We start from the raw sequence: 26,978 nt of genomic DNA, 5'->3' as shown, positions 1-26,978 counted from the left end.
TGTTCAGCATCTTAGCTGTGGAGGGCAGTGTCACTGGCCCTCCTATGTGGGATCCGAACCGGGGCCCTCTGGCATCCCAAGCGAGTTCTTAACCATCGCGCCACTCGGCCGGCCCTGAAATTGCCAATATTTAACATTGGAGAGATTTCATGTAAAGATCTAGATTTTAGTCATTGTAATTTTTTGTGAGAAAAGCAGTAAGTGAAGTGTATGCATGAAAAATCTACCATCATTGAAAATTTTTCAGTTTTGGTATTTCATTTTTTTAAATATAACTGGAGTCTCCAAAAAGGCAGTGTGTCCAGCTCACTCTTGACGTCTGAGAGGCTTTGATGCTGACTCCAAAAAAAAGCCCATTTCATCCGACTAGACAGTAAGCTCCTCAAAGTCAGAAAAAACTGTCTTATTCTTCCTGGTATATCCATGATGACTAAATACATGCATTTGGTGAATATTTGCTGACAGTATAGATCATCAAGAAATGATGGGGTAGGGTGGGAAGATTACGTGATATCCAAGAGGAGGTTATGGGAGGGAAAGAGAATAAATTCTAACACAGATGCTTTCCTTTCCTTCTGATCTCGCCCCCACCCCAACACACACACACACACACACACACACACACACACACACACACACACTTTTTTGTTGGTCTAGTCAGGAAGATTTCTGTTGATGTAGTTCACTAATAGATGCTAACTTAGATGAAATGTGTCAACTGATAGACAATAACTCTTGGTTGAAAATGGAAATGTTCTCTAGATCTTGACCAAGAGAAGGTCAGCACGGTGTTTTTCCCACACTCTGGGCCTAACAGAAGCTTCCTTTTACCACAGGAAAAGAAGCAGTCACTTGTCTAATCAACCAGTAGAGTTAATGAATGTGGCTGAAGGAAGGAAGAGGAAAGATGAAAAGAGGAGCAACTGAGACATTCTTTATGAGAAGAGACTCTCCTACAAATGCCTCCATCAGGAAAGACAGGTAAGGCCTTTTATAAGGCCTTGTGGAACTCCTGGAATACTTTGTCATTATAACACTTTGCTAGTATGAATGGATTCGGTAAAGAGAATGGATGCCTAGCTCTTCTATTGTGAAGTAACAAGTGAACCAATTTGGAAACAGAAAGTTAAAGGGAACTGTCATGGACTCCTGCCCACTCATTCCTTCCTCCTGCCTTTTCTCCTGTCCTTCCCCCTTCACCTGTGAGGTCTTCACCCCTCCCCTCTGACTACCTCAGTCTTGCATAGTCTCTGAGATCCAAGCAAGTTCCATGCTTCCACGAGTACTCCAGAGTCCCCCTTCCCCTGGACTCCTACAACACATCTTCTGTGGGCTGCACAATTCCTACTAGATGAAGCATATTGTCTTTGAAAGGTTCTTATATGTGTATCTTATGAAACCCCTTGTAAACTCCTCAAGGACAAGGGCCGTTTCTTCTGTGGCAGCTACATCTCCCACAGTGCTGACGGCCTAAATGACCCTCTGTTTGGCCTCACTGACTGAAAGGTTCAGTTCGGCTCTCTTGTTCTTGCCAGGAACGCAGAGTGCACAATAACGTCCTTTCACTACAAAATAACAAAGTCAAAGATAGAGGGGCCGAGAAAGTAACTCACACAGAATTACTTATTGTCTTGAATGCCTCATGGTAGCCAGATCCCAGAATCCTCAGGTTTGATAGATGTGGAAATAACTTCAATATATGTGATGGTGCTTTTGGATTACTGTCTCACTTGGATGGAATGTGTAAACTAATAAATAAAAACATGGGCTACATGAGTCAGGAAAAGGGAAGATTTTCTGTTATGCAGTTAACTGATATTCCCCAGAGTTCTTTTTTCCCCCCATTTTAATAGCTGCTAGGCATTTATAATATTGCTTTTCATATTTCTGATAACAATTCTGCTAAAAGAGGGGATGTGATTAGGGGAAGAAACAGGAGAGAAAGATTCACATTGCTTTATTTTAATCATTGACTGTCCCAAAACTTTTAGGGTCTACACAGCAATCAATAATTAGGAAAGAAAGATGGATGCACACTACTTTGAATTCTGGGTCTCTCCTCTGCCATGGTAATTTTTTGGGTATCATGCGCTCTTTACAGAATCCCATCTTATGACACAGATACAGTTTGCAATTCTTATGACACAGATACAGTTTGCAATTCCTCATAATGCCTAAATCGTCTAAGCATTCAGTATATCGAGGTTCATGAGAATTGCTAATTGGCCTTGTGAAACTGTAGCAGTGCCTCCCAGGGATCTAAAAGTGTTTACACCCACCCACACAGTACCACGAGGAAAATGACTGTGCTGGCTTGGTTTTCTTGTAACAGTCCAGTGACACGGCCTTCTCATTGCCTGTGAAATACATTTTAAAAATCTGCTCCAGAATAAGACTAGACTTGTGGATAAAAAAAAAATTACCTAAGCTGTTTCTTTCCTAGACAAATGGGATTCTAGTTTGGATATAGCTTACAAAACATGCTGGATCTTTTGATATTTCTACACTAGTAAAACTTGGAGCTCTGACCTATAACATTTAGTACATGATGTTTCTGGGGTATGGAAAAATATGCTCTATCACCTAATGTGATGTCTTTAGCCCCCTGTGTAAATGGTGCACTTTAAAAAACCAAGTCTACTGTGAAATAGATATTTTTTTTATTAGATAATGACAAAGAGATTCTACAATATCAATTAAAGAGACAGCATGTGACTGGGTTTACTGCTGCCCTGTGTCTTGGATCAAGGGAAGGGCTCAACCTAGAAATCATCACCTTTCTTTCTAAGGGACGAGGACATGACCCTGGAAAAAACTTCCGAGTATTTACCCGGCTGGAGATCTGGGCTGTCAGATCCAAATGGTCCCATTGCAATCCTTTTTTCCCGGGTGGTGCGTAGATCTTTCACAAGTGATGAGCGGCCTCTGCTTCTTGTATTCAGGCCGAGGACTGGACTCTGTGACCAGGGATTCGGTGTGCGGGTCCTCACAGGCTGAAGAGAAGTATGAACACATGAGTGCATATGCCAAACATGTGGTCTCATGTGAACAACAGACCCAAAGAGAAGGCTCTTCAGCTATGGTTTATCAGAACAGCTCTATGAACTACTATAATAAATAAGAAAATAGAATCCATGTGTTCAAGACCTGCCTCCTTGGATCCAGTCAGGAGCCTAATGTGGAGAATGCACCTGAACTGCCCATCCAAAAAGGCTTGGGCATCTGTATGGTGATCTTTAGGGTTAGCCTCTGTTTTCTATGCCTTTATTATTATGCAGAAGTAGCGGTTGCTATAGGACACTCTTGTAGCTATGACTAAAGAGCCTGATTCCTGGGATGTGTTAAGGAGGTAGATTCACTCAGGGTGAACAGTCCCTGGGGACACAGCGCTACTCTTATTTCAACCCCTTAAACCAATGTAGTGATGGCCAGAGTAGATTGTACCTAGGTTTAAGCATCCCCAGGAGTCTCAATACAGGTTTCTGTATTATTCCATGGAATAATAATAGGGATATCCCATTATTATATCCCCATCCCCATATGAATTCTCAGCTTAGGGCAAAAGTACAAATAGAAGACCATTTATCATGTCTAAATATTTAAATATTATACATCAAGCTAACAAACTATTAAGTAAAATACACTCTATCACCTACCTTGGCAAGACCAGGCTTGAATTTGGAATTTTTAGATTCCTTGGAGTTCCTTACCAGAACAGGGAGACACAGGAAAGCCGACCTGCAGTCCACCCCTCTTTCCATCCCCAGCTCCATTCCACACTGTGAGGACCTCACCCATACACATGTGGAAACTTCAGACTACACGTCCAACCTCTGTTCACATACCCATCGGCCACCCCTTGAATCTAAGGGCACACACGCTTGCAATGCTGGCCACCTTTGGGAAGACAGACCAGTCCACCTAAGCCCTAAAAATGGGCAAGGAATTCCAGAGTCTTGAATACCCAGAGAGCGTGGTTTATAAGGCAGGGTATGTGTACTAGTAAGGCATGCCCATTTGGCCCCATAGACTCCTTTTCCTAAGTGGAGGCATGTGACCAGAGGTCAGAGCTGAGCCCTCCAAAGCTGAGGCCCCAGGACAGGGGTCCTGCCTGCTCCAGTGTGTCACTGGTTCGATTATTGCTAGCCATCCTGACAAAAAGATTGCCTCACAGGGAAAATCTCCTACTGTCCACAGTACCCACTAAACTGATGATGTGACATGAAGGGTTTATAAGAATGTGTCCTATGGTGCCCCAAACTGAATTGGTAATGGAGGAAAAACTAAGTTTGAAATATACACGACCAGAAGCTAGTTTATGGAAAATTCTAGTTATCACATGTATAAAATTATAAAAGAAGGATTTAGTTCTCACTTAATACCTAGTCAAAAAAGTGCTCTTCTGATAATGCAGCGTTATAAATGCACCATACATTTTTCTTTTGATAGGAAACAAGCAAAATAGAATATATCAGAATTGTGTATATTGTGTGTGTGTGTGTGTGTGTGTACCTCTTCTGTTAAATAAACAGAAAAAAATGTATTATGATGTCTAATGAATTTAATGGGATTATTTCTGATTTTTATACTTGATTATTCTTTAATTTCAAATGCCTAATACCAGAGTTTGATATATGGCCCACTCACACATTTGCAGAAAGAATACTATTCCTCTTATATTTCTTGTTTCACAAATAACATAATTTCAGCTACATATTATACTTCATTATTGCTAGTTAAATAATAAGAACCAACCTTTATTTATTATTTTGTTTTTAATTAGTTTAAAAAATGGATAAATCAATTAAAATGGACCATTTTAATTTTGACTTTCGAGATGTATTCCTCTATTAATTATTATATTATACTCGAAATGAAAAATGAAGTCATGATAAAAAAAAAAGTAAGTCTAACCTGCACACGAATGTTTGTAGCAGCTTTATTCATAATCACCAAAAACTAGAAGCAACCAAGATGGAAAAACCAACTGTGGTACATCCATACAATGGAAAAGTATTCAAAGATAAGAAATGAGCTATCAAGCCACAAAAAAAAAATGGGTGAACCTCCTTAAATAAGCATTGCTAAGTGAAAGAGCCAGCCTGAAAAGGCTACATAATATATGATTTTAATTATATGAATCTGGAAACACAATACTATAGACATAATAAAAAAGACCAGAGATAATGTTAATGTCAAGTTCCTTTGATTTTTTAAAACAGGAATCATGTTGATTTTAAAAGAAAACAGAAGAGCAAGGCAAGCAATGATTAGAGACCAGGAAAAATGAGATGAGTTAGGGAAAGTTAAGTTTGTGGTTTAAAAAACACCATATTTTTAATTGCAGAAGTGATACATGTTCAATGTAGAAAACCCAGAACATAAATATAACCAAAGAAGAAGAAAATAAAAATAACCTGGAATCCCATCATCCAAAGGTAACCACTGTTAAATTTTGCGGTGTCAAGACTCCCAAACTTTTTTCAGTAGTATATATGAATAGATTACACACATATATATCCCCCAAATGGGATCCTACTGTAATACTTATTGTCTGCTTTTTTCCCCACTCATGATATATTAAGAACATTATTCCATGTCATTAAATTGTATTTCTGAAAATGGTTATTAATAGCTGTTTTTGTAGTGAGAACTAAATAGAGCCACAGGAAAAGTGATGAAATTAAAGATAAACCAGGCTCCAAAAGGTGCCTCCCAGTTCACAAGGGAAACTAGAAGACAGTCAGCCACAATATTCTTTGAAAACAAAACAAAAAAATACTCTTTGAGGAAATCACTAAATGTTGAAAATAAAAAAGGATGAGGTCACAGGAAAGACTGGGAGGAGGAGATATTTGCACAGGATGTGGAAAAGACAAATTTGTAGTCCTCTAGCTGAGCACAGTGTCCCCGCGTTGCGAGCAGAGAAGCACAGCTCATTCCCCAGTTCACTGCTGAATGTGGCTGTTGTATACTGAAAACCACTCTTTGAAAAGGCAATTAAAGCTTCTATAGACAAACTTGACCTGCCTTCTTCTTCAGCAATGGGAATAAAAATGGAACCTATTTCTTCATAGGGTTGTTGTGAGGATAAAATAATGCATGGAAGGCACTTAACAAAGGTCTTTTACAGAGCTAAACACTTAAAAAAATGGTAGCTACAATAACTTATGGAGCAAAGCCCTATAGGACCTATATGATGACTTGTGTGGCATTGGCCTACTTCAGAGGAACTAGGAGTGGGAGAGGCAGAGAAGTTCTTGAATTGTGCAGAGTGACATTGTGGGAGGGTAGATTAGATTAGCTTTGCACATGCTCTGTAGAAGTTCGAGTCAGTGGAGACCATATCTGACAAAGCCATTGTATGAGGTACTGCTCTGCTCTGCTCTGCACAAAGTTACCTGGCCAAGGGCCAGAGTAGGGGCTAATACCAACTGATGTTTTCCTTCTAAGTTCTGTGACCTAGTCTAGGGCTGCAGTGTTTGGAGGAAGCCACAGCAGAGGAGGAGCCCTCTTCCTAATTGACTCCTAAGCTGTGTGTGTGCTGGTGAGGCCTTGATATCAGATCCCCTGGGGAAATGCTCATTTTGCAGATGAGCTTACTGAGACCTGAGAGAGTAATCTGACTGAGCTAATGCCACATATAATAAGTGGGAGGGACTCAATTCTGGTTGGTGCTTCCCATTAAATGCTTCCTGTGCACCTTCTGTGTGAAAAGCAGTGTGCTAAAAGCAAGAGAAAAAGACATAAGGAAATCCTTTCCTTGAAGGATTTTATAGACTAGGAAGTTTAGGAAGAAATATGACAAGTACATTATACAACAATACAGCCACAATGTGCTAAATTCATGTAAAAGGGTCAAAATTCTCTTGATTAGAAAGATGGAAGAGACTTTGAGGAGGATACGGAATGTAAAATGGACTTTAATAAGGGTTTTAACAAAAGATGATTGGGAGGGCCGGCCGAGTGGCACGTTGATTAAGAACTGGCTTGGGATGCCAGAGGGCCCCGGTTTGGATCCCACATATGAGGGCCAGTGACACTGCCCTCTACAGCTAAGATGCTGAACAACAGCTCCACCTGGAGCTGGGCTGTAGTGGGTCGCCAGTGATGGCGTGGGCTGCAGTCCCCTGCTGCAGTGGGCTGCCATAAGCTTCCGTGTTTAGCCAGCAGTCAGCGTGAGCAGCCAGCAGCCGCCGTGAGCGGCCGTCCAGAGGCCGGCGACTGATCTGCCTCGCCCGGGAAGAGCGCAATGATGGTGCCAACTTGGCCAGTGAAGCAACGTCCTCCACAACTAGACTGAAGAACAAAACAGCAGCAACTTGTCTGTTCCCCTTCCCCCAATTCCCCAATAAAATATTTAAAAAATAAAAAAAGAAAGATGATTGGGAGACAGCATTTAGTAGAACAGCATGAGTAAAAGTATGGAGGAGAACACAGGCAAGGAACAGCAAATAGTCTAACTTGTAGAAGTAATGTTTAGGGGAGTTGTGGCTGATAAGGCTGTAATACTATGTGACTTCAGTACCTACCTGAAGGGCTTGCGGTGCTCGATGGGATGCACAGATGGATTTTGGGTAGGGTAATGGCACTTTTGGGGCCACAACTTGATACAGTTAATGTTGCAGCTACCTGTGTTATAAATTAGCATAGGTAGACTAAAGAGACTAGTCAGAAGGCTACTTGTAATTGTGAAAGAAAAGGGGCTATGTAATAAACTTGACAAACTATCAGGGAGCTACATGGTAGACCTGATGAGCTCAGCGACAAAAAGTAACCACACAGGATGGTTTGATCATAAATTCCTAACTGGGCAGACCATGGCAGGTAGTCGATATCCAGGCAAAGGTTATTCTTTATCTTAAGTGAACCCTGTCTATTGTTATGCATCTAGGATAACGTGCCTACGAAATGTCAGAGTAATTTTCTTTTCTAGACCCCTGGAAGGCACAACCCCCCACCCCCACCACCAACACCAGAACACAAGACCACAGAACCCCTCATTGTTATCTTGTTCCCCGCATACCATCTTTATATCCTGTAAAAGTTCAATGTTAACTATCTTGTATCCACCAAAGTAAAAGAAATGTTTCTCCATTTTGCTTTTTATCTAGTCCTAGAAATTTCCCCGCTTTGCTTTCTCCCACCTCCTTAACTGATCACCAATGGATTTCATGTAACCTTCCTTAACACCTCCTCCTTTGATTCTAATGTATAAAATAAGCTGCAAATTTTGCAGAGTATTTTCTCAATCCATTGAGATCTCACTTCTGGCCATGTCCTCAAATTTTGGCTCAAATAAACTCCTGTAAGACTGGACATTCTTTCATTGACACAATAAGCCAGGGTTTCTCAGCCTCAACACTATTGACATTTTGATTCCAATAATTATTCATTGGGGGTTGGGGGGCGGTATTGTCCTTTGCATTGTGGCTGTTTATTAGCATCTCTGGCCTCTATCCACTAGATGTTATAACAGCTTCCTGCCAGCCCACAAACAAAGTGTTCCCTGGGAGGCAAAATCGCCCCCAGTTGAGGATCACTGTATTAGACCATGTGAGAAATAAAAAAGGGTGGATGTGACATATGGTTAGGGATAAAATCGAAAAATTTTGGCAAGTGTTTGGATAGAAGTGTGACTAAGAAAGAGTACTGAGAGAAACAGAACCACAGAAAAGGCTCTAGAGCAGCAGTTCTCAATCTTCCTAATGCCGCGACCCCTTAATACAGTTCCTCATGTTGTGGTGACCCCAACCATAAAATTATTCATTGCTACTCTATAACTGTAATTTTGCTACTTTCATGAATCATAATGTAAATATCTTTTTGTTTTCAGATGGTCTTAGGCGACCCCTGTGACAGGGTCGTTTGACCCCCAAAGGGGCGACGTTGCGCCCCACAGTTTGAGAACTGCTGCTCTAGAGGCCATGTACGCTAATATGCTCATAATTGCTTGCAACATTGTACTTTTTTTTTTGGAGGGAGTTTAGTAAAATCTATCAACAATCACAAAAATTATCTTGTCCTTTGACTCAGCAATTCCATTCCTAGGAATTTATCTTAAATGATTCAAATAAAAACAAGTAATCTTCATATACAAAACAAAAATAGTTACATGAAACAGTGACCACGTTGTTCTTAACAATTGCACCCTTATGCCTTCCACAGTGCCTGTTAAATGAGAGATCCACATTTAAGAAGTTGATTTAAGATTCAAAGGTGAGATTGAAGATTCTGGAGAGAGAAGTTGTAGCTAATGAAACAAAATCCCAGAGGGGGTGAGAAGGGCAGACAACAATAATGCAAGCAGAAAAGTTCATGAATGCTTCTTCAGAGAGAAGGCGACTGTGAGAATTTGTAATGGAGACAAAGAGAAGTTAGGCAGAGGAAATTACATAGAGCATCAATCAATGACGTCATCTGCAGTGTAAAGAGGACCTGGTGGACCCAAAGTTTGAAAGAAATTTCCAAGTTGGCCTGACGGCATTCATTGAAAACAAGATTTGTGCACTTTCCGTGCAAAGCTGCTGGAGAACATGCTCTTCTGAAATGAGGACGTCCTGGGTAACACTGCAACATGCAGAAGACTAGAAGGAATAAAGTAGCCCACTTTCTTTCTCCTTAAGTCCCCAGCAACTTGATTTTTAAATTGCCCGCTAAATATGGAATCCTTGTTAATTTGGCATGGACTCCGCCGCCCCAATGTGAACCCATGCATTTAAATTAAGGTACTTTTGCTCACAGGGCGAGCGAAAGGCGCAAGGCTGAAAATGGTGGGCGTGGCCAACTCTGAGGCGGCTGGAGGCCCGCCCCCTTCCCAGAGTACACTGCAGCCGCGGCGTGCGTGAGCCTTCTTTGCGTGCTGCCGACCGGCTCCGAGGAGGGCTGGACCATGGACGGACCCCGAGCTGGTGCGGGGCTGCTGAGGCGCGGGCGGCTGAGACGCCGGCGCCAGCCGCAGCCACACAGCGGGTCGGTGCTGGCCCTGCCCTTGAGGCCCAGGAAGATCCGAAGGCAGCTGAGAAGAAGTGTTGCGTCCCGCATGGCCGCGCTGAGGGCCCAGACGCTGCCAAGCGAGGACTCGGAGGACTCGAGGGTGGAGTCGACAGTGGACGATCTGGGGGACTCGCTGCCTGGTGGAGCGGCGGCCACCCCAGATGCAGCCCGGCGAGAGCCGTACGGCCACCTCGGTCCTGCAGAGCTGCTGGAAGGCTCGCCCGCGGCCCGCTCCCTGCAGACCCCGCCGTCGCGTTTGGTGGAGGCACAGACCCCGCCGTCGCGCCTGGTGCCGGCTTCCGTGCCGCCCGCGCGCCTTGTGGAGGTGCCCGCCGCGCCCGCCCGCGTGGTGGAGAACGCGGCCCTGCTGTGCTCTGCGCAGCACTTGGCGGCTGCCACACCAGCCATGGCCCCTGCGACGCTGTCGGGGCCGCAGGTGGATAGCACCGGCGGGGAGCTGACCTGGGACTCTCCGCTACAGCGCGTCTTGGCGGAACTGAACAGCATCCCCAGTAGCCGGCGGCGAGCTGCGCGCCTCTTCGAGTGGCTCATCGCGCCCATGCCACCCGATCATTTCTACCGGCGCCTGTGGGAGCGGGAGGCGGTGCTTGTGCGGCGGCAGGACCACACCTACTACCAGGGTCTTTTCTCCACAGCCGATCTGGACTCCATCCTGCGCAATGAGGATGTGCAGTTCGGCCAGCACCTGGACGCCGCACGCTACCTAAACGGGCAGCGCGAGACCTTGAACCCGCCAGGCCGCGCCCTGCCCGCCGCCGCATGGTCCCTGTACCAGGCCGGCTGCTCGCTGCGCCTTCTTTGTCCACAGGCTTTATCGACCACCGTGTGGCAGTTTTTGGCTGTGCTCCAGGAGCAGTTTGGAAGTATGGCAGGTTCCAACGTTTACCTCACGCCCCCCAACTCGCAGGGCTTTGCCCCCCACTACGACGACATCGAGGCTTTCGTGCTGCAGCTGGAAGGTAGGAAACTCTGGCGTGTCTACCGACCCCGGGTCCCGACTGAGGAACTGGCCCTGACATCCAGCCCCAACTTCAGCCAGGACGACCTTGGTGAGCCGCTGCTGCAGACCGTGCTGGAACCTGGAGATTTGCTCTATTTTCCTCGGGGCTTCATTCATCAAGCCGAATGCCAGGATGGAGTGCACTCTCTGCACCTCACCTTGTCCACGTACCAGCGCAATACCTGGGGCGACTTCCTGGAGGCCGTACTACCTCTGGCTGTGCAGGCTGCGATGGAAGAAAACGTGGAGTTTCGTAGGGGTCTGCCCCGAGACTTTATGGATTACATGGGGGCCCAGCATTCGGATTCTAAGGATCCGCGAAGAACTGCTTTCATGGAGAAGGTGCGGGTCTTGGTTGCCCGCTTGGGACACTTTGCCCCTGTTGATGCTGTGGCTGACCAGAGAGCCAAAGATTTCATCCACGATTCTCTGCCTCCTGTGCTGACTGATAGGGAGAGAGCACTAAGTGTTTATGGGCTCCCAATTCGCTGGGAGGCTGGAGAGCCTGTAAATGTGGGGGCCCAGTTGACAACAGAAACAGAAGTGCACATGCTTCAGGATGGGATAGCTCGGCTGGTGGGTGAGGGAGACCATTTATTTCTCTATTATACAGTGGAAAACTCGCGCGTTTACCATCTGGAAGAGCCGAGGTGCTTGGAGATATACCCCCAGCAAGCTGATGCCATGGAACTCTTGCTCCGCTCCTACCCAGAGTTTGTGAGAGTAGGGGACCTACCCTGTGACAGTGTGGAGGACCAGCTTTCCTTGGCAACCATGTTATATGATAAAGGGCTGCTGCTCACCAAGATGCCTCTTACCTGAACTAGTTTCTTGTTGATTGCTGGAAAGAAGACAGCAGTGTGATTCCTACCACCACCCCATCTGTTTTTTGGAAAAACTCACGTTCTTACCTTGATAATCATCAGTGTGCTCACATTTACCTTTATGACTGCTTCAATGTCACAAAGCTCAGATGGTCTTCTAGGAACCACCACCTCATCTAGGCACAAAAGTAAAAGAAGTTGGAGGTGGAAAAAAAGGAGCTATTTCTGCAGAAGTAACCTTGATCCCTGATCATTTCAGAGTACCGGCTTCATTATCACCCGCAAGCTTTAGTGTACTGTGTAGCACTTACTGTATCATTCTGCTTGAGACATTAGAAGTTTTTATTTGGAATTTGCATCCTTCATTTGAGTTCTCTTTCATCAGTTTGGGGGAGGGTTGGGGTCAGTATCCTGTGTGTTATTGTGAGTTTGTATGAATGTTAGAAAAGTTATTAAAATGCCAAAGAATGTTTCCCTTTTTAAAGGCTAGATTATTATGTGGCATGGCTTGAACGAATGTGGGAGGAGAGAGGAAGATTGGGAAAATCTATAATGGCTGAGGTGAAAGGTAACTTGGGGGTAGTTGTAGGATTGGGGCCAGTTCTATAACTTGTGGGGGTAATTTATTCATTTTAATCATGCTACTTGAACCCCAAACAGCACAATCCTATTAGAAAAGTTATGATAGATCTTAAAAAGTATGTTATGTTTTTGCTCAGTGCTTGCTTGCATCAGTGGCTGGCACAGCTCCCAAAGAGGCAGGCAGCATGTCTCCTAGTTGTGCTATCATCATAGGCCTCAGTCAACCATGAGGGAAGGCTGGTGTTCAAGTTACTTTCCACTCTCATTTTTTTCTGGCAGTTGGAAGAAACTTCCCCATATCTGGCAAGTGAATATTCTCATGGTGGTGGAAAAGAGCCTGGTGTACCAGAGAGAGCACTGGACTTGGAACCAGAAGACCTGGGTTTGGGGTGGTGGCTGGTAGGCAGCTGGCTGAATGACCTGAGGCTGCTGCTACGCCTGGGCACACAGATTTTGTAAGTATATATTGGTACAGCTTGATGTCTCTGCACCTCATCATTTAGGTTATATTTGGAACTTTTAAAATCCTATCACCATAACTTATAGGTTCAGTTATATAAGGTTGAGAACTTTATAAAGTCTTTCTTTTAAAGTTGCAAAACTATAAATGTACATAAAATAAAAATGATAGCTCTCCCTCCAACCCCACTTTCCAGAGGTAACCAGTATCAAAGGTTAAGCCTACATGGCTTTTTTGGGGTGCTTTTACAGTAGCTTTTTGTTTTGTTTTATACTTACTTTCTTCTAATATGTTATTTTTTTACCTAACTTTCAAATCAGTTCAAATAAAGCTCCCTCATTCATTTCTCTTTTTTAAGGAACAAAATAGCAAATAAATAAAAGCTGGGGGTGGGGGCAGGGGGACAGGAGGAAAAATAACAGGAAGATTGAGAAGATGGTGCCCAAGAAAGAAAGGAGGCAGCCTTTCCTGGCTCTCATCCTAAGGGCTCACAGTTAAGTCCCAAAACATCCAGCCAGATCCTGGAAAAGGCTTGTTAAAAGTTAAGGCCATAAGGCTCAACCCCTAGAAAACCTACCCCGAAAAGTTTCTTGAAGAAAAGTGTGGAATTTCAGTGGTTTTTGCCCTTCTTTGGGTTGCAAGTAAACATGTTTTGTTGTCTCCTTCATTTTTCTTATTTCTGACTCAATCTTGAATATTCTCTGCGTTAGCAAGTCCTTTTGGCTTAGTGTTTGAATCTAGATCAGAACAAATGATGTTGAAAAAAACAACTGCACTAGGCTGTAAATCATCAAAAAGCATTAATAAAGTAACTTATTGCATCGTCCTTATTAGTATTACGTGGTACATAAACGCCTGAGAGCGTTGTTCTCTTGTGATATTGGTTGGACATTTTTACACCTGTTAATGAAAATTCTATTTTAGCTTTTTGGGCATGATGAAAGTAATCTGCTAGTAAATGCTTGGTGTGGAGCTGATTTTGAGAATTATGGAAGCAAGAATGTTTTACATATTTAAAGACTTTTTCCTTCTATTCCTTCATCTCCTCTAATAACTTTGAAAAATTAGAACTACCTATTCAGCTAGAGTGGGATTTTTTGTTTGTTTTTTGGTGAAAGAGTGCAGATTAGGAACTAAGGAAAGTTTAGAAGGAATAAGAAAACCTAGGAGGCCAGCTCCAATCTCTCATTCCTTTTTTATGCCTGTCTGCAAAAGAAAAACTTGGGTTTAGGGAATGGTGGGGAGAAAATGGGAAGGGAAGGAAACAATATTTCAGAAACAACAAACCCTGATTTTGAAGAGCCTACTTGATAGAACTAATAGGATTGTTGTTTTGTCTTTTTATCAGGATTTTATAATCCTATCTTGCACAGATGTTTTGTATCTTCAAATGATATGGTATCTCTGTCTAGGATTGTAGAAAGAATTTCTGTGATGGGGAAAAGAGTATGTACATGCTTAAGGGGAAAAGGGGTCTGAAGAACTCTTGAGACCCCTGAATTTTCTCTTGAAAACACAGCTTGCACTTATCTACCCTGTTCTTGATCTCCTGAACCATTTCTTGGTTTCCTTCATCTTCTATGTTGAGTATCTTCATTGCCTGGTAAATTTCCCTGAAAGATAAGAAGGGCTTCTTAGTTTGTTCTTCCCATCCTTAAAAAAAGTATGGGGCTGGAAAATAATGGACTTGGAATCAGACAAGAATCCTAAATCCTAATCCTAGCTATGCAGTTTTGCTGAGCCTTATGTGCAAAAATGGTATGATGCTTAGTTTACAGAGGTGTTGTGTAGTTTTTGAGATGATACATATATATTTTTTAAGTTGCAGAAAAGGAGTTTATTAGAAGTAAAAATACATTTCAAAGAAGCAGAAGCGAGAGAAAAAGTAGAGAATGGCTCAAGGGCCATAATTAGAAAAGAAAGTACACTCCAAAGAGTTTGAAGCGGGCCCCGAGCAAAGGCAAGGCTCAAAAGGCCTTGAGATGATATATTTGAAGATACTAATAGGTACAATTTATTGTACATCTTTATGACAGGTACTAACCATGCTATCTCATTAATCATCACCACAAACACATAGATAGACTTATCATCTGCATTTGTTATATGAAAAAAATGGGCTCAGAGTTTAAGTAACTTACCCAGGCTCACATAACTAATGTAGGCCTGATCTGGAATTCAAACCCTGGTCTTTTTATTCTAAAACCTGTTATCACAGTAGGCACTTGATAAATGTTAGTTGAATAAATGAATAACTTAAAACCACTGGATGGACAATAGGTACGTGAACTATATAAGCTTGACTTTCAATCTAATTTAGGTCAGTTTTTCTGTTACCCACTTGGGCAAGTAGGCAAATGGCCCAGGTGAGCTTGTGCTTTTACAGCCATTAGGCAGCCTGGAAAGGCAGGGATGTACTCTGTTAACAAGGGTAGAGAGTTGGCAGTGCAGCAGGTCGTGGAAGGAACTAGAAGTTTAGTGCTTACTTTAGAACAGCATCATGGTTTTCTAGGAGCAGCACGTCTAGGAAGGTCTCCCTGACCCGGTCCCCTTGAAGTTTGAGGGCTAGGATGCTACGGCAAGCTTCTAGTCGTACACCTGGTGACTTTTCATAGTGGATAGCCCAGAGCAGGAGATCTGTCAGCTGGGGACTCACTTGGCCAATCTGTCCCAGAGCTGCAGAGATCAGAGGACAGCATGTTCCACTGTCATTTAAGAATGAGCTGGCGGCTACATCCTAGCCTCCAGAAATGTCCTTAATAAATAATAAGGTGTAGTCCGCCACCGGCTGTATTAATTATTGCAAATGCTAAACTAAGTCTTTATTTTGTTTGTATCTTCCTTTTTAAATGACAGTCATCATTAGAATTTCAGGAATGGGTTTGAGGAGGACATCTCCAAAGGATTTCCAGGAGGGGTGTTTCATCCCATCTTTGCCAGTTTACCTATATATGTAGGGATGAAATATGGGACAGATAACTCAGAAGACCATCCTAGTCAAAGCAGGGTGATGGGGAAAGGAGGCACAATTACTTCACAGGTTTACCTAGAGCTGATCCTTCTGGGGACCTGCCAGAGACTGTCAGACAGAAACAATGCCTAAGATCCTTAGAAGGAAACTAGGAAAATTTGATGGTAGGGTTTTAAGTCTGTAACCATCTTGAATGTGATCTGACCTTATAAAGTCCTATAGTTGAAGCCTCCAGAGAAAGCCGGTGTATTCAACAGTGGATACCTACTTGGAACTGGATAAGACAGTTAATAGGGACTGTCTTATCAGTCCTTTGCCTTAACAAGTTTAACATTGACCTAGACTCAGGATCCTTAACTAAAAATTAAAAAGAAAAAAATCTTGACTTTCTCAGGAAGGAACTTCTGAGTAGGTATATGATCATCCCCTCCCCTATACTCCGCCCCCTTCCTAGAGAGTCTGGGGATCATCTGTACTAGCATGTGGGAAGGTATTTGAGGTTGAGTTGCTGGGGCCACTCTGTCCTACCTCGAATGGCAAAGGCCTTGATTTTCCAGTAAGGATCTCTCTGTATCAGATTCAGAAGGCATTTAAGGACCTGGGATAGATAAAAGGCAGGGTTGAATGAAGAGGACCAGAGCAAGAATGAACCAGAGACCGGGACCCCTCTTGTCTCTAAAATGTACTGTAACTAAAAAGTGACAGATCGTGTCAAAGTGACAAATGAGCTGGAGCCTGAAGCACTAGCCTGTACACATAATATATTAGCTGAAATATCTTACGTCTGTAAATTGATTTTTCTCAGCTCACAGGTCTATGTATGGCCTTGCAGGCTTCTTTTGAATACCTCCATCAGGTTTTCCCCTAATAACATGGGATTATAGCTCCATTCACTGGAGTTGAACCTGAAGCCCACAACTGAGGTGAGAACAGGATTCAGGGATTTGCTCTAGAGTGAAGTGGGATGTCTGGGAGCTAAATGTGGTCCTAAGTCCTAACTGATTGGTGTGGCCTATATACCCCGCCACCTTCCTGGTTCTGATCTCTCTGTGTTCCCACAGAATGGTGAATGTACTATGTACAACAAGGGAAGCCCTTTACTCGTTAATCAGGTAAGATGGGAATGTTTCCTTGACTCACCATCGTGTTACGGATCTGCAGGGCACCTGCTGCCAAACAGGCTGCCCGCCGAACTGCCATGAAGTCATCAGAGAAGCAGTTCAGGAAGTTTGGGAGAAGCTTGGCGGTCATGAGCTTGAGCCCACCAATCAGGGACAGGGCTTCCACACGCTCTTGGGAATTTCCTTGACCCAGCTTGATTCTATAAGGCACAGGTGATTTTATTTTTCCTCCTTAAACTTTTGGGGATCCCACCCCTCACCCTGCACTAATGCCCTCAGGATAAAGTCCAACCTCTGCAGGCTCTCCATTATCCATTCCCATTCTTTGCTAGTTGGCCGTGTGCCCATGAGGTTAAGCTTCACTGGTTAGAGATGTCAGCTGTTTTATTTACTTGAATCCCTATTTACCTAGCATGTGCTAGGCACTAAACTATGTTGAATGAGTATAAGGAAACTTTCAGCATGCACCCCTTACTGCAGTCAAGTTCTCTTCACTGCCTTCACATCTGCCATGCTCATTTCTGCATTTGGCTCCCATCTTGGAATGTCTTTTCTTTTCCTCCCTGCCAATGTAGTCTTATCCATCCTCCTTTAAATTTGACCTTACTAGATTTTGCCTGTGTAATCAAAATCATGTCATACTTTTGGATGTTAGGGCCTGGCCCACAGTCACATAAGCTAGCAGGCAGTCAAGGTCTCCTGGCTCTTTGGGAACACTGCTTATCAGACAGCCAGTTCTGTGCACTGACCAGCAGTCAAAGTCTCCCAGCTTCTTGGGACGTTGTGTGCATGGGAGTAGGCCAGCAAGGCCTGCCAGATGGTTTTTCTCACAGAATGTGCTTTGTTTGCTGTATCTGTATAACCTCGCTTCTTTGCCTGGGTGCGGAGTGCTACCCCTTCAGAAGGCCGTCACCAGAGACTCTCCCCAGTCTGTAAGTCTCAATAAACCTATGTCCTGCACTCAGCCACCTGGTGTGTTCTTTGGGCTTGTGGCTTCTTGGGCACACATCTTGGAATAACTGGGACTCAGTCCTCACAGGACTCTCTCAGACATCTAGTGGGCACTCAATGATTCTTTACCACATTATTATCTGTAGGGACTATTAACTTTTTGTTTTATTAAAAAAAAATAATCCTGCAGTGGAAACTAGTACGATACTGAGCATATAGAGCAGCTCAACAAATGCTGGCTGCTGGCTCCCAGGGCCCCTGGGCACTTAAGAATAGAAACGTTTCTCTCTTACGTTGACTAGGTTTACCTGATTATGTCGTGCACCTCTTTCCCAAGACTCATTTGCCCCAGAGCTTGGGCAGCTGCTTGTCTTACTTTCTTATTCCAGTCACTCCACATCAACTGGATCAACTTACGTTTTATGTCCTATAAATAGGTATAATGATTAGCTACCATTTATTGAACATCAATTTCGTACTTGGCGCTGTGCTGAGAGTTTTTACCCAATCCTCCCAAACAATACAATGAGGTAGATATTACCATTTACAGATGACAAAATGGAGGCTTAGATTTACTTGTCGAAGGTTAACAAATTGAGTGTAGACCTAGGTCTGTTTTCCAAGCTTATGCTTTAAACTACTAAACTGTGTTGGGGCCAATGTAACTGTGCTTGAGAGACAAGGTTTGAAGGTGACACATTAATGGGGTAACCAACTCATCCCAGTTTGCCTGGGATTTTCCTGGGTTTAGTACTGAAAGTCCAGGACAGTTGGCTACGTGTATTATTAGCACTTCACTCAGGAAAAGACAGACTACTACAGTTGTAGCTGATGATTATGTGAATGTCCACGCTATTCTCCCTGCCTGAAAATCTCCCTTTTTCACCCCTATATAGTACTTGATGTTTTCTACTCTTTTAGGATTTATCTCAAAAAGCATCTCCTCAGTGAACAGGATCCCCTCTGTCCTCTGTAAGCACAGGAAAATCCCATAATACCTTACAACTGCTTCTGTTATAGCTACCATATTTCCCCATGTATAAAATGCACCTTTTTCCGAAAATTTTGGGGTCTAAAAACTGGGTGCGTCTTATACAGTGGTTGTATGAGTGCAAAAAAAAACAAGCAGGAAATGCAAGTAAAAAAACCTACCACTGTATAAGATGCACCCAGTTTTTAGACTCCAAATTTTTTGGAAAAGGGTGCATCTTATACATGAGGAAATACGGTATTTATAACATTTACCAAGTGAATATATACTGTCTGCATTCTCAGTGTTAGCATAGTTGCTAGCATGTAGGATGTGGTCATAAACTGCTTGCTTACTGAATGAGCTATGGACGTACTGCCTTTCTTAATTCCAGCTGTCTGATATAGAGTTCTCATCTTTACCCCAGCCCCTGTTTGCTCTACGCATCTTTACTTTCAGTTGGCAATCCTGATTGACAAATGCTAAGGAGATGACTGTAAATAAATCAGATGTTAAAATGATATTGTGAAATGCAGGTTCAGACTGAGTTGACCTAGGTGAGATTTTGCACTTCTTTTTTTGTTGTAGTTTTTGGGGTTTTTTTAGCTGAGCCATCCTGCCACCTGTTGGCAGCTCAGCTGCAGCTCAGCTCAGGCCGGGAATCGAACTGGCGACCCTGTTGCTTAGAGTTTGCCCTCGTGAGTGAGCTCTTAACCAACTGAGCAACTTGGCCGGTGATTTTGCCCTTCTTACAAGCTCCCAGGCAATGGCTGTACTCCTGGTCCAGGACTTTAGCAGCAGGGTACTATAGCAGTTGAGGCAGAATTAACTCAACACTAAAAAGTCTTCAGGTGATTATACTAAATGGCTATATTTTGTGCCTTCCACATCAAAATGCAAGGGTCAAAAAAAAATGCGTTACCATTTTTATGGGAATGGTAACGTTCTGGGCCATTTTGGAGGTACTCAGTGTTATAAGAAAAAGATACAGTGACATAGGAAGAAGGGGGAAATCCCATTTGGACAGCTAAGGTTGATTCAAAAATGATGGTCAGGGTATCCCTTTCCTGGAAGTCCCCCTTCAGTTCTTTCCAAGTCTTGCTCAGCTGTCCCACCTTCCTTCACAGAACTTTAACTGGTAAGTTCAGCCCATACTAGTCTCTCTGAAAAGTTAGGAGAGTACCTTACATTTACATTTATCGCTTGTTCTTGAATCATTTGTGTATTGTTAGTTTTGTTACTCCAACTATAATGTCAGTTTTTTTAAAGTAAGGACTGTATTTTATACCTTCTGTATGTGTGCTGAACACTCAGAGCCAACATAGACACTGATGTAGTTTGATTGTTTGGTAATTTAAGTCAGTGCTTAAACTATCTGTGACGAAGGACTAATTTTTCAGCAAGAAAAATGTCATTGATAGTGAGGCAATGTCAAATTACTATAAAATTTTTTAAACTCTTAGTTTTTTCGCTTATTTCATTGTGGGTGGGTTATGAACAGTTTGTGGACTGCCACCATGCTGATAAGCAGTGGCTTAAGTCACAGACATGTTGGCATTTGAAGGCAATTCTGGGTTAGGAGTAAAAGGTAGCAATGTGGGGACAAGAGATCTGTTTGGTAAGAATGGGATACTAGATAGCAACAAAGAGTGGAAGGGCTCTAGTTTTGCTTAGACTTTGTGTCCTGGAAACAGGAAGAGAAGGCTTACCAAACAGACGTTTCCACAGATCCTCGAGAGAGCCCGGCAGGCCATAATCCGGTCCTTCCATTGACGGCTATTCAGCTCCACAGCAAGCATGGTGTGTATTAGGGTCTGAGGAAATGGAAGCCTTGTATGGATATTCATTATCACTTTTAGAAATGCTAGAACCTCAGAGAACTTTCATCCTAACATGGCATCCAACATAATTAATGTCACAAGTACATGAGATACCCATCCCTAAGAAAGAGTGGGTTTATAAAACATGGAGCACTCTTCCATTAAGCCAACTAACTGCGGGGATCATAAATCAGAGAACAAAATACAGATTTTGTCATCTGAGCAGAAAACTGGGGCCTTCTCTTCCTGACTTTATTTTTATGTGCCTAAATCCTTGTGAGTTTCACATTTCTGCTGAAAGTAAACACAATTGTAGGTTGTGTGGTTTTCTAGGGTAAACTTACAGCAGAAGCACATTCTACGTATCACAACTCTTCTTGCATATGCAGAAACCATCTGCAACCTACTTTTCTCACCTTCCTCTCAGCTAGCTGTTGTCCCTCTAACCTTGTATACACACCTCCACCCAAGTTCAATCACACTTGGTCCACTTGTACCTATGCTTGAGATTTTCCTACCTGCATTTTCGATTCCTTAACATGCACTGACCTCAAAGACCCAATTGTTCCCCCAAACTTGGTTCCTTTTCCTGACCCTGTAATGGACACATACTACCTTCTCACTGAGATGGCTCAGGAGCATACAAGACTGCTGCTCAGTGTCTTCATCCTTCTTGTTGAACATCTGATGGAGGATCTTCTTAATCACAGGGTAAGTGGCTGTACCTTCCAGAGCCAAGCACTGAGCAGCAGCCCAGCTATCCACGTTATTACCTGCCACAGTGGGGTGAAAAAAGGAGTCCGAGATGGCGACCTGATCTCCCCGCAGAAAGAACAGCCTTTGGGTTGGTACCCAAGGCTGCTACCTGCCAGTTAACTCACTTCCCTGTGCTCCTCTCAGTCTAGAAATCCTATCCCATATTTAAATCTTATAAATCTTAATTTAAATGGATCATATCAAGGTTTAAAATGTAGACTGAAAATCTTAACGTGAAAAGTTAAATTCTAAAAGGCTCCGGTTAGCTAACAGCAGTAAGGCACTTCTGGCCTGGCTGAGAGACAGTTGTTCTTCCCCCCAGGGATGGGAAAGTCTGGAGTGAAGGCTTTCTTACGACAGATGAAACAAGTTTGCGAGTGTCTATGCAGAAAGCTCAACCAGTCAGCCAGTTGTCCTTATCTGTCTCCACCCCCTCACCCTTCCACTCCTCCAGCCCTCAGACAAGGAATAGACACATCTCTGAGTAGTTAGGAACCTTGGGCCTATCACTTGAAAGACCTTTTGCTTGTATTCAACAATGCATGTGGACAATGCCTGTAAATTAATGTGCAAAAATGGAAGCATGATATATGTTCAAGTGGTGAGTTTTTCGTTTTCGGGAAGTATTCTTTAATATCGTTACATCATCTTTTCAATGAAAAAAAAAATAGTTGCGTGAAAGGGTGTGGTTTCTAGGTAAATAGAACCATCGATGAAACGCTTAGCCCAGGTACCACTAGGTGACAGTGTATCTATTTTGTAAAAGTACCTAGGAAGAACGAATTTTTGGATGTTCTAACATAAACACAAACCCAGTACAGTAGACATTAGAGCATGGTAGTGAAGAGGAAAGGATTAGGAAAAGCTGATGGGAAGGTGTCCTCTCTTTCCCCCATATACCCAGGTCAGAAGTAACAGATACTCACCCTTCAAAAGGGCAGTCTGCATGATGTCCTGGGCAAGGGGATTATGTGACTGTAGGGCATATTGGCATAGCGCGGCTGCTATCTGCACATTGATATTCTTGTCACAAAGAGCAGCCTCCAGGGCGGGCTGTAGGACCTCTGGCAAGTCCTGGATCGGTGGGGCTTTCACAATCTCCTCATCTGTGATCAAAAGAGAGCTAGGGAAGAGGGTGCTAGTCTCTGCTTTTCTCTGAAACAGCTTCCTTCCATAGCCACATGGTGGCTGACCTCAGTCTCAGTTGCAGGTGCTTACTGCTACTTAATTAGGGTTTAGCTGAGCCCCTACAATGGGCAAGATTCTATGGCTCACTTCTGTGCTGAATATGCCAGTTCCCAGTCTATCATCTGGCCCCTAAGGTGCTGTACTCAAGCCAAAGAAGAATGTTTCCAGCTAGGCTATGGTGACCCTCACCATTAGTTTTAGTGATGAAAAGTCAACCTATTTACCTTATAGATTTTTGCATTTTTAATAATAGCAATTATATTTAGGTAGCACTTTGCCATTTATATAGTGTTTTCCAGTCTCATTCAGTCTTCCAACCTTACTGCAGAGCTCACCTGAAATATGTGCATTTCAGGAGTCTTGGTTTAACTAAACAGTCAGACTCACAAGATTATCATAGGCCACACATGGCACCAATCTGCAGAAGGACATAGGATGGGAGCACAGTTTGCCAACAGGGCAGCATCAGGCGCTCCTTTTGGCCAGAGTTCTTGAGACAGCTTGTATAGCATTCCACGGAGCCTTCTGGAGACAGGCCAGGAGCATGGAATCCATTCTGGATACACGTCTTATGTTCCACAGGAGTTAGTATCTCTTAAACAACTCTGTAGATAAAATTCTAGGGTCCCAAACGGCAGGCACAGTATTCATGGAAGCCCAAAGTATGGTGCCCCCTTGAGGGATTTATATTTCATTTATAATTCTTACTAGTCCAATTGTAACTGATCAGTGAGGGTTCATTTTTATCACAAGCAATGTTGCCTATAAAGATAATTCTGTCCTTATCAGTTTACCAGAGCAACAAGTAGGCATTTAACTGAAGTTCTAATTCTCAAGTAGAAAGGGAAGGGTTTTGTTAACCTTTTGGCCACAATTATCCTCATTTTATAGATAAGGAATTTGAAGCTCAGCATTCACTGACTTCCCAAGAAGTGGCAGAGCTGGACCTGTGACTAAGATTTGAGGATTCTAGTCTGTCTTTTTTATTCCACTGCTATGCCATCTCTTAAGAATGGGCTAGATGGAAATATGTGTATTTCAGGGGAATGATAGAAGTCAATTGAATAGTTCAAGAAATAATGAGTAAGATCATTTTGGGGGGGGAAGGTGTGGGGAGGAAACAAGACAAATCAAAATCTAGACACTCAGCACATGTGAAAGGGATCACAGGAAATGTGTAATTCTGGGGCAAGACAAAGGTGTTGTTTGTAAGTATGTGGAAAATTTGGGAATAAGATTATAATATCTGTTGCTGCCTATTAAAGGTTTTCTCTGTGTTCCAGGCACTGAAAATACATTATCCCATTTAATACCCAAGGAAATAAGCAGTTATAGTTTTTTTGTTTTTTGTTTTTTATGTACATGTGTGGACACATATAGCAGGGACCCCAAACCAAGTCTGGGTGGAGGGACAGGGAAGACTCCTCAGAAGAGGTGACACCTTAACTGAAAACTGAAGGGCAAATATAATCAGGTGAAGAGAAAGAGGAAGCGTTTTCCAGCAGAGGGAGCAGCACATTTGACAACTTGGAGGGAAAATGCCCATATCTGGAACTCAATAGACAGGAAATAAGTGAAATGAAACTTTAACTACCTGACAATTCTGTAGAGTTAAAATTAGTCCCTGCCCTTAAAGAGTTCCTTGCCGGTAGGGATGGCAGAGAAGTAAACTGATAATTATGACAGAGTGACAAATATTAGAATAGGAATAATATTAGGATGCTACCAGCAGCAGAGAAGGAAAAGGTATCAGCCCATATAAAAGGTGATATGTCAGAGGGCACTTAAAGGATAAGTGAGAGTCAGCTGGTTTTATGTCATTAGCATTTATAGTTTCCATTATTGGGGTTCTGTGTCTTGTTAAAACAGCTCCTCAGTAGGTTACAGTTCTGTATTAGTACCTGTTTTCGCTAACCAAAGGGAATCTGAAGAAGATTTTCACTTTTACACACTATTACGGTACTAACGCAGGTCTTCTGTAAAAGCAAAGTGGCATAACGGGAACTTTCATAAAGTGGGGGATAACTCTTCGCTTTACACCACTTCGGCCTACAAAGGGTTTGATAGGAACGCTCTGCTTTTGGATAGCAGGGGGAAACCTGTCCATAGTATTCTCAAGTCCGTCAGTCTGGCTCTCACCTGAGTCCCCCTCGCTGATGGCAATCCGGGGCCGTTCTAAAGCAGCTGTGGCACATGTGACAATGGCTTGGATCCGAATGTCATCATGCATGTCCGCCAAGCTCCGCAACAGACCCTCTATTGTCTCATGGTGCCACTCGATGACTATGCCGCAAGGAGGGAAATGAGAAGAGAACCACCTGGTTAGGGTTAGATATTGAGCTGCAGGCATGTGACAAGTCCCCTTCCCCCCAGGACAATTCAAGCAAAACATTAGCTCAGAAAAATAAAGGGCCCCAGAGATGAGATCTTTGGGGAAGTTATTTCTCTGATCATCCATGTACCCTATTGGTCAGTTCCCAAACAAAACTACCCCCAATCCCATCCTATAATCTCTCTCTCTTTGCTTAAGTAACTCTTCATTGTTACCATCTGGAAAATAAAGGGCAATAAAACATAGTGGTTAAGGGCACTTTTTTATCAGACATACCTGGTTTGGAATCACAGTGATTAGCTCTGTGACCTTGGATAAGTTACCTAACCTGTCTGAGCTTGAGATTTTTCACTTGTAAAATGGGAATAATACTAGAACTTACCATATTGAGTGACTGAGTGTTAAATGAGATACCTGGACAACGTTTAGCAAAATAAATGGCAATATAATAAGGGCTCAAATGTTCATGATTGTGGTTATCATCAGGTTTCCTTACCTTTGAGGGTTCTTCCGTCTGGCTTTCAAGGCCTTCCTCATTTTATTGATAACTGCTCTCTTTGCAGTTATCGAGCTTTTATTTCACTGCTTCCACCATCTGTAGTTGTTCCCGACTAGTAGCCTTTACTCGGTATCTCTTTTTCAACCCTTTTTGTTTATCTGATCCAGTTTACAACATGGCGCGCCTCTTTCCTGCACTGACTAAACTCATGTCTCATGTTCTGAAAGGCAGCAGCCCCTGAGTCCTCCGATCTCGTAGCTTTCAGCAGTCCTTCCTAGGCCCTTACTCTGCTCCAGGCATTCCGCCTTCTACTCCCATATCTCTCAAGGCAAAGCAGATCTATGATAATCCCAACTGAATTTTGGAGAGGGGTTGTTTGTATGGTAAACAACTACTGTTTCTTTTGGTCACTACATTTTCATTGTTTGGGCAGCGTATTTCACCCTTCCCTTCATGTATCATTTATTGAGCATAAAGTTTCAGAGGTCAGTAAGTTAGGGTTCCTGCCTATGAAGAGTTCTCAATGTAGTGAGTTTCCACAAATTACTGAAATAAAACCTGCCCATGCAAAAAGCACCAGATACATGTCAACTAGCACTGTGTGAAAGGCTCTTGTATAGTCTATCCTTGATGAGGCAACCAGATTTTTGTTTCACCAGAGAGGGATGGACTTTCCCTCGGTTTGATTGAAAACGAGCCCTCCTCACTGATACATCCTGATATCTCTGGACGCCCCCCCACACCCAGCCCCTTCACTTACTTAGACCCCAGGCAGTCTTCCATTCCTGTAGCACCCTCCGCAGGACCGCCAGTTTCCAAGCTGCATCTTCCTTCAGTGATTCTGCCTGCGTCTTCAGTTTCCTGCTCTTACTAGGCACATCCTCCCCACCCACCTGCAGCAGCGCATCCTTGGCCAGGGTGGGCAAACCAGTCCAGCGGAAGGCTCCTTTCACAGGCCTGCAAGCTGTACATTGAGACGGTATGAGATATTTTCACCCCACTGCCATAGGCCCTGTGTTCCCAGCTAGCATCACATTCCTATTCCTGACTAAGAGCAAGCCAAACAAAATTCTTGAGACCAAACGTTCCTGTGATTATATAAGGAACTGAGTACAAGGCCCATATGGAGTTATGAAAAGTCCTGACTACAGACATGATAAAGCCATGATGCTGGGCAAAAGAGATTGGGGGAGAAAAGCTGAGATATTTACAAACCTTTGTTTTTTTTTAGCTGAGCCATCCTGCCACCTGTTGGCAGCTCAGCGGCTGCTCATCTCGGGCCGGGACTCAAACCACTGTTGCTCAGAGCTCAAACTCTTGAGCAAGCTCTTAACTACAAACCTTTTTATAAGTTTAATAAATCCTTAGGAACATAAATATGTTTATATGTAACAGGGTTTGCTCATAAAATACAATATTTGATATATTACAATTTAAAGCAGAGTATAATTGGCCATTAATTCCTAATGTATTGTTTTGTTTTGTTT

At 43.2% G+C, this 26,978-nt stretch overlaps 2 protein-coding genes across 2 annotated transcripts in view; one reads left to right on the top strand and one right to left on the bottom strand.

Annotated features, from left to right (window-relative positions):
* Positions 1 to 2,725: 2,725 nt before the first annotated feature.
* The window catches only part of HEATR4 (HEAT repeat containing 4), a 31,057-nt gene continuing 6,804 nt past the window's right edge, over positions 2,726 to 26,978 (bottom strand). Inside the window, exons 2-14 of the mRNA XM_019640293.1 lie at positions 26,252 to 26,463; positions 24,800 to 24,943; positions 22,399 to 22,560; positions 21,329 to 21,489; positions 20,606 to 20,710; positions 18,235 to 18,353; positions 16,995 to 17,175; positions 16,383 to 16,452; positions 15,370 to 15,559; positions 14,418 to 14,496; positions 13,461 to 13,620; positions 11,959 to 12,017; positions 2,726 to 2,993 (exon numbers count right to left, since the gene is read on the bottom strand). Coding sequence (XP_019495838.1) covers positions 2,763 to 2,993; positions 11,959 to 12,017; positions 13,461 to 13,620; positions 14,418 to 14,496; positions 15,370 to 15,559; positions 16,383 to 16,452; positions 16,995 to 17,175; positions 18,235 to 18,353; positions 20,606 to 20,710; positions 21,329 to 21,489; positions 22,399 to 22,560; positions 24,800 to 24,943; positions 26,252 to 26,463 — 1,873 coding nt within the window. The 3' untranslated portion in view covers positions 2,726 to 2,762. The remainder of the gene's footprint in view (positions 2,994 to 11,958; positions 12,018 to 13,460; positions 13,621 to 14,417; positions 14,497 to 15,369; positions 15,560 to 16,382; positions 16,453 to 16,994; positions 17,176 to 18,234; positions 18,354 to 20,605; positions 20,711 to 21,328; positions 21,490 to 22,398; positions 22,561 to 24,799; positions 24,944 to 26,251; positions 26,464 to 26,978) is intronic.
* Positions 8,899 to 11,931, top strand: RIOX1 (ribosomal oxygenase 1). The gene has a single exon (XM_019640347.1). It carries the CDS (start codon positions 9,893 to 9,895, stop codon positions 11,837 to 11,839), a length of 1,947 nt encoding a protein of 648 aa, XP_019495892.1. The 5' UTR covers positions 8,899 to 9,892; the 3' UTR covers positions 11,840 to 11,931.

The sequence above is a fragment of the Hipposideros armiger genome, unplaced genomic scaffold, assembly GCF_001890085.2.
Source record: "Hipposideros armiger isolate ML-2016 unplaced genomic scaffold, ASM189008v1 scaffold_49, whole genome shotgun sequence".
NCBI classification, from domain to species: domain Eukaryota; kingdom Metazoa; phylum Chordata; class Mammalia; order Chiroptera; family Hipposideridae; genus Hipposideros; species Hipposideros armiger.
This window is presented reverse-complemented; position numbering and strand designations above follow the sequence as displayed.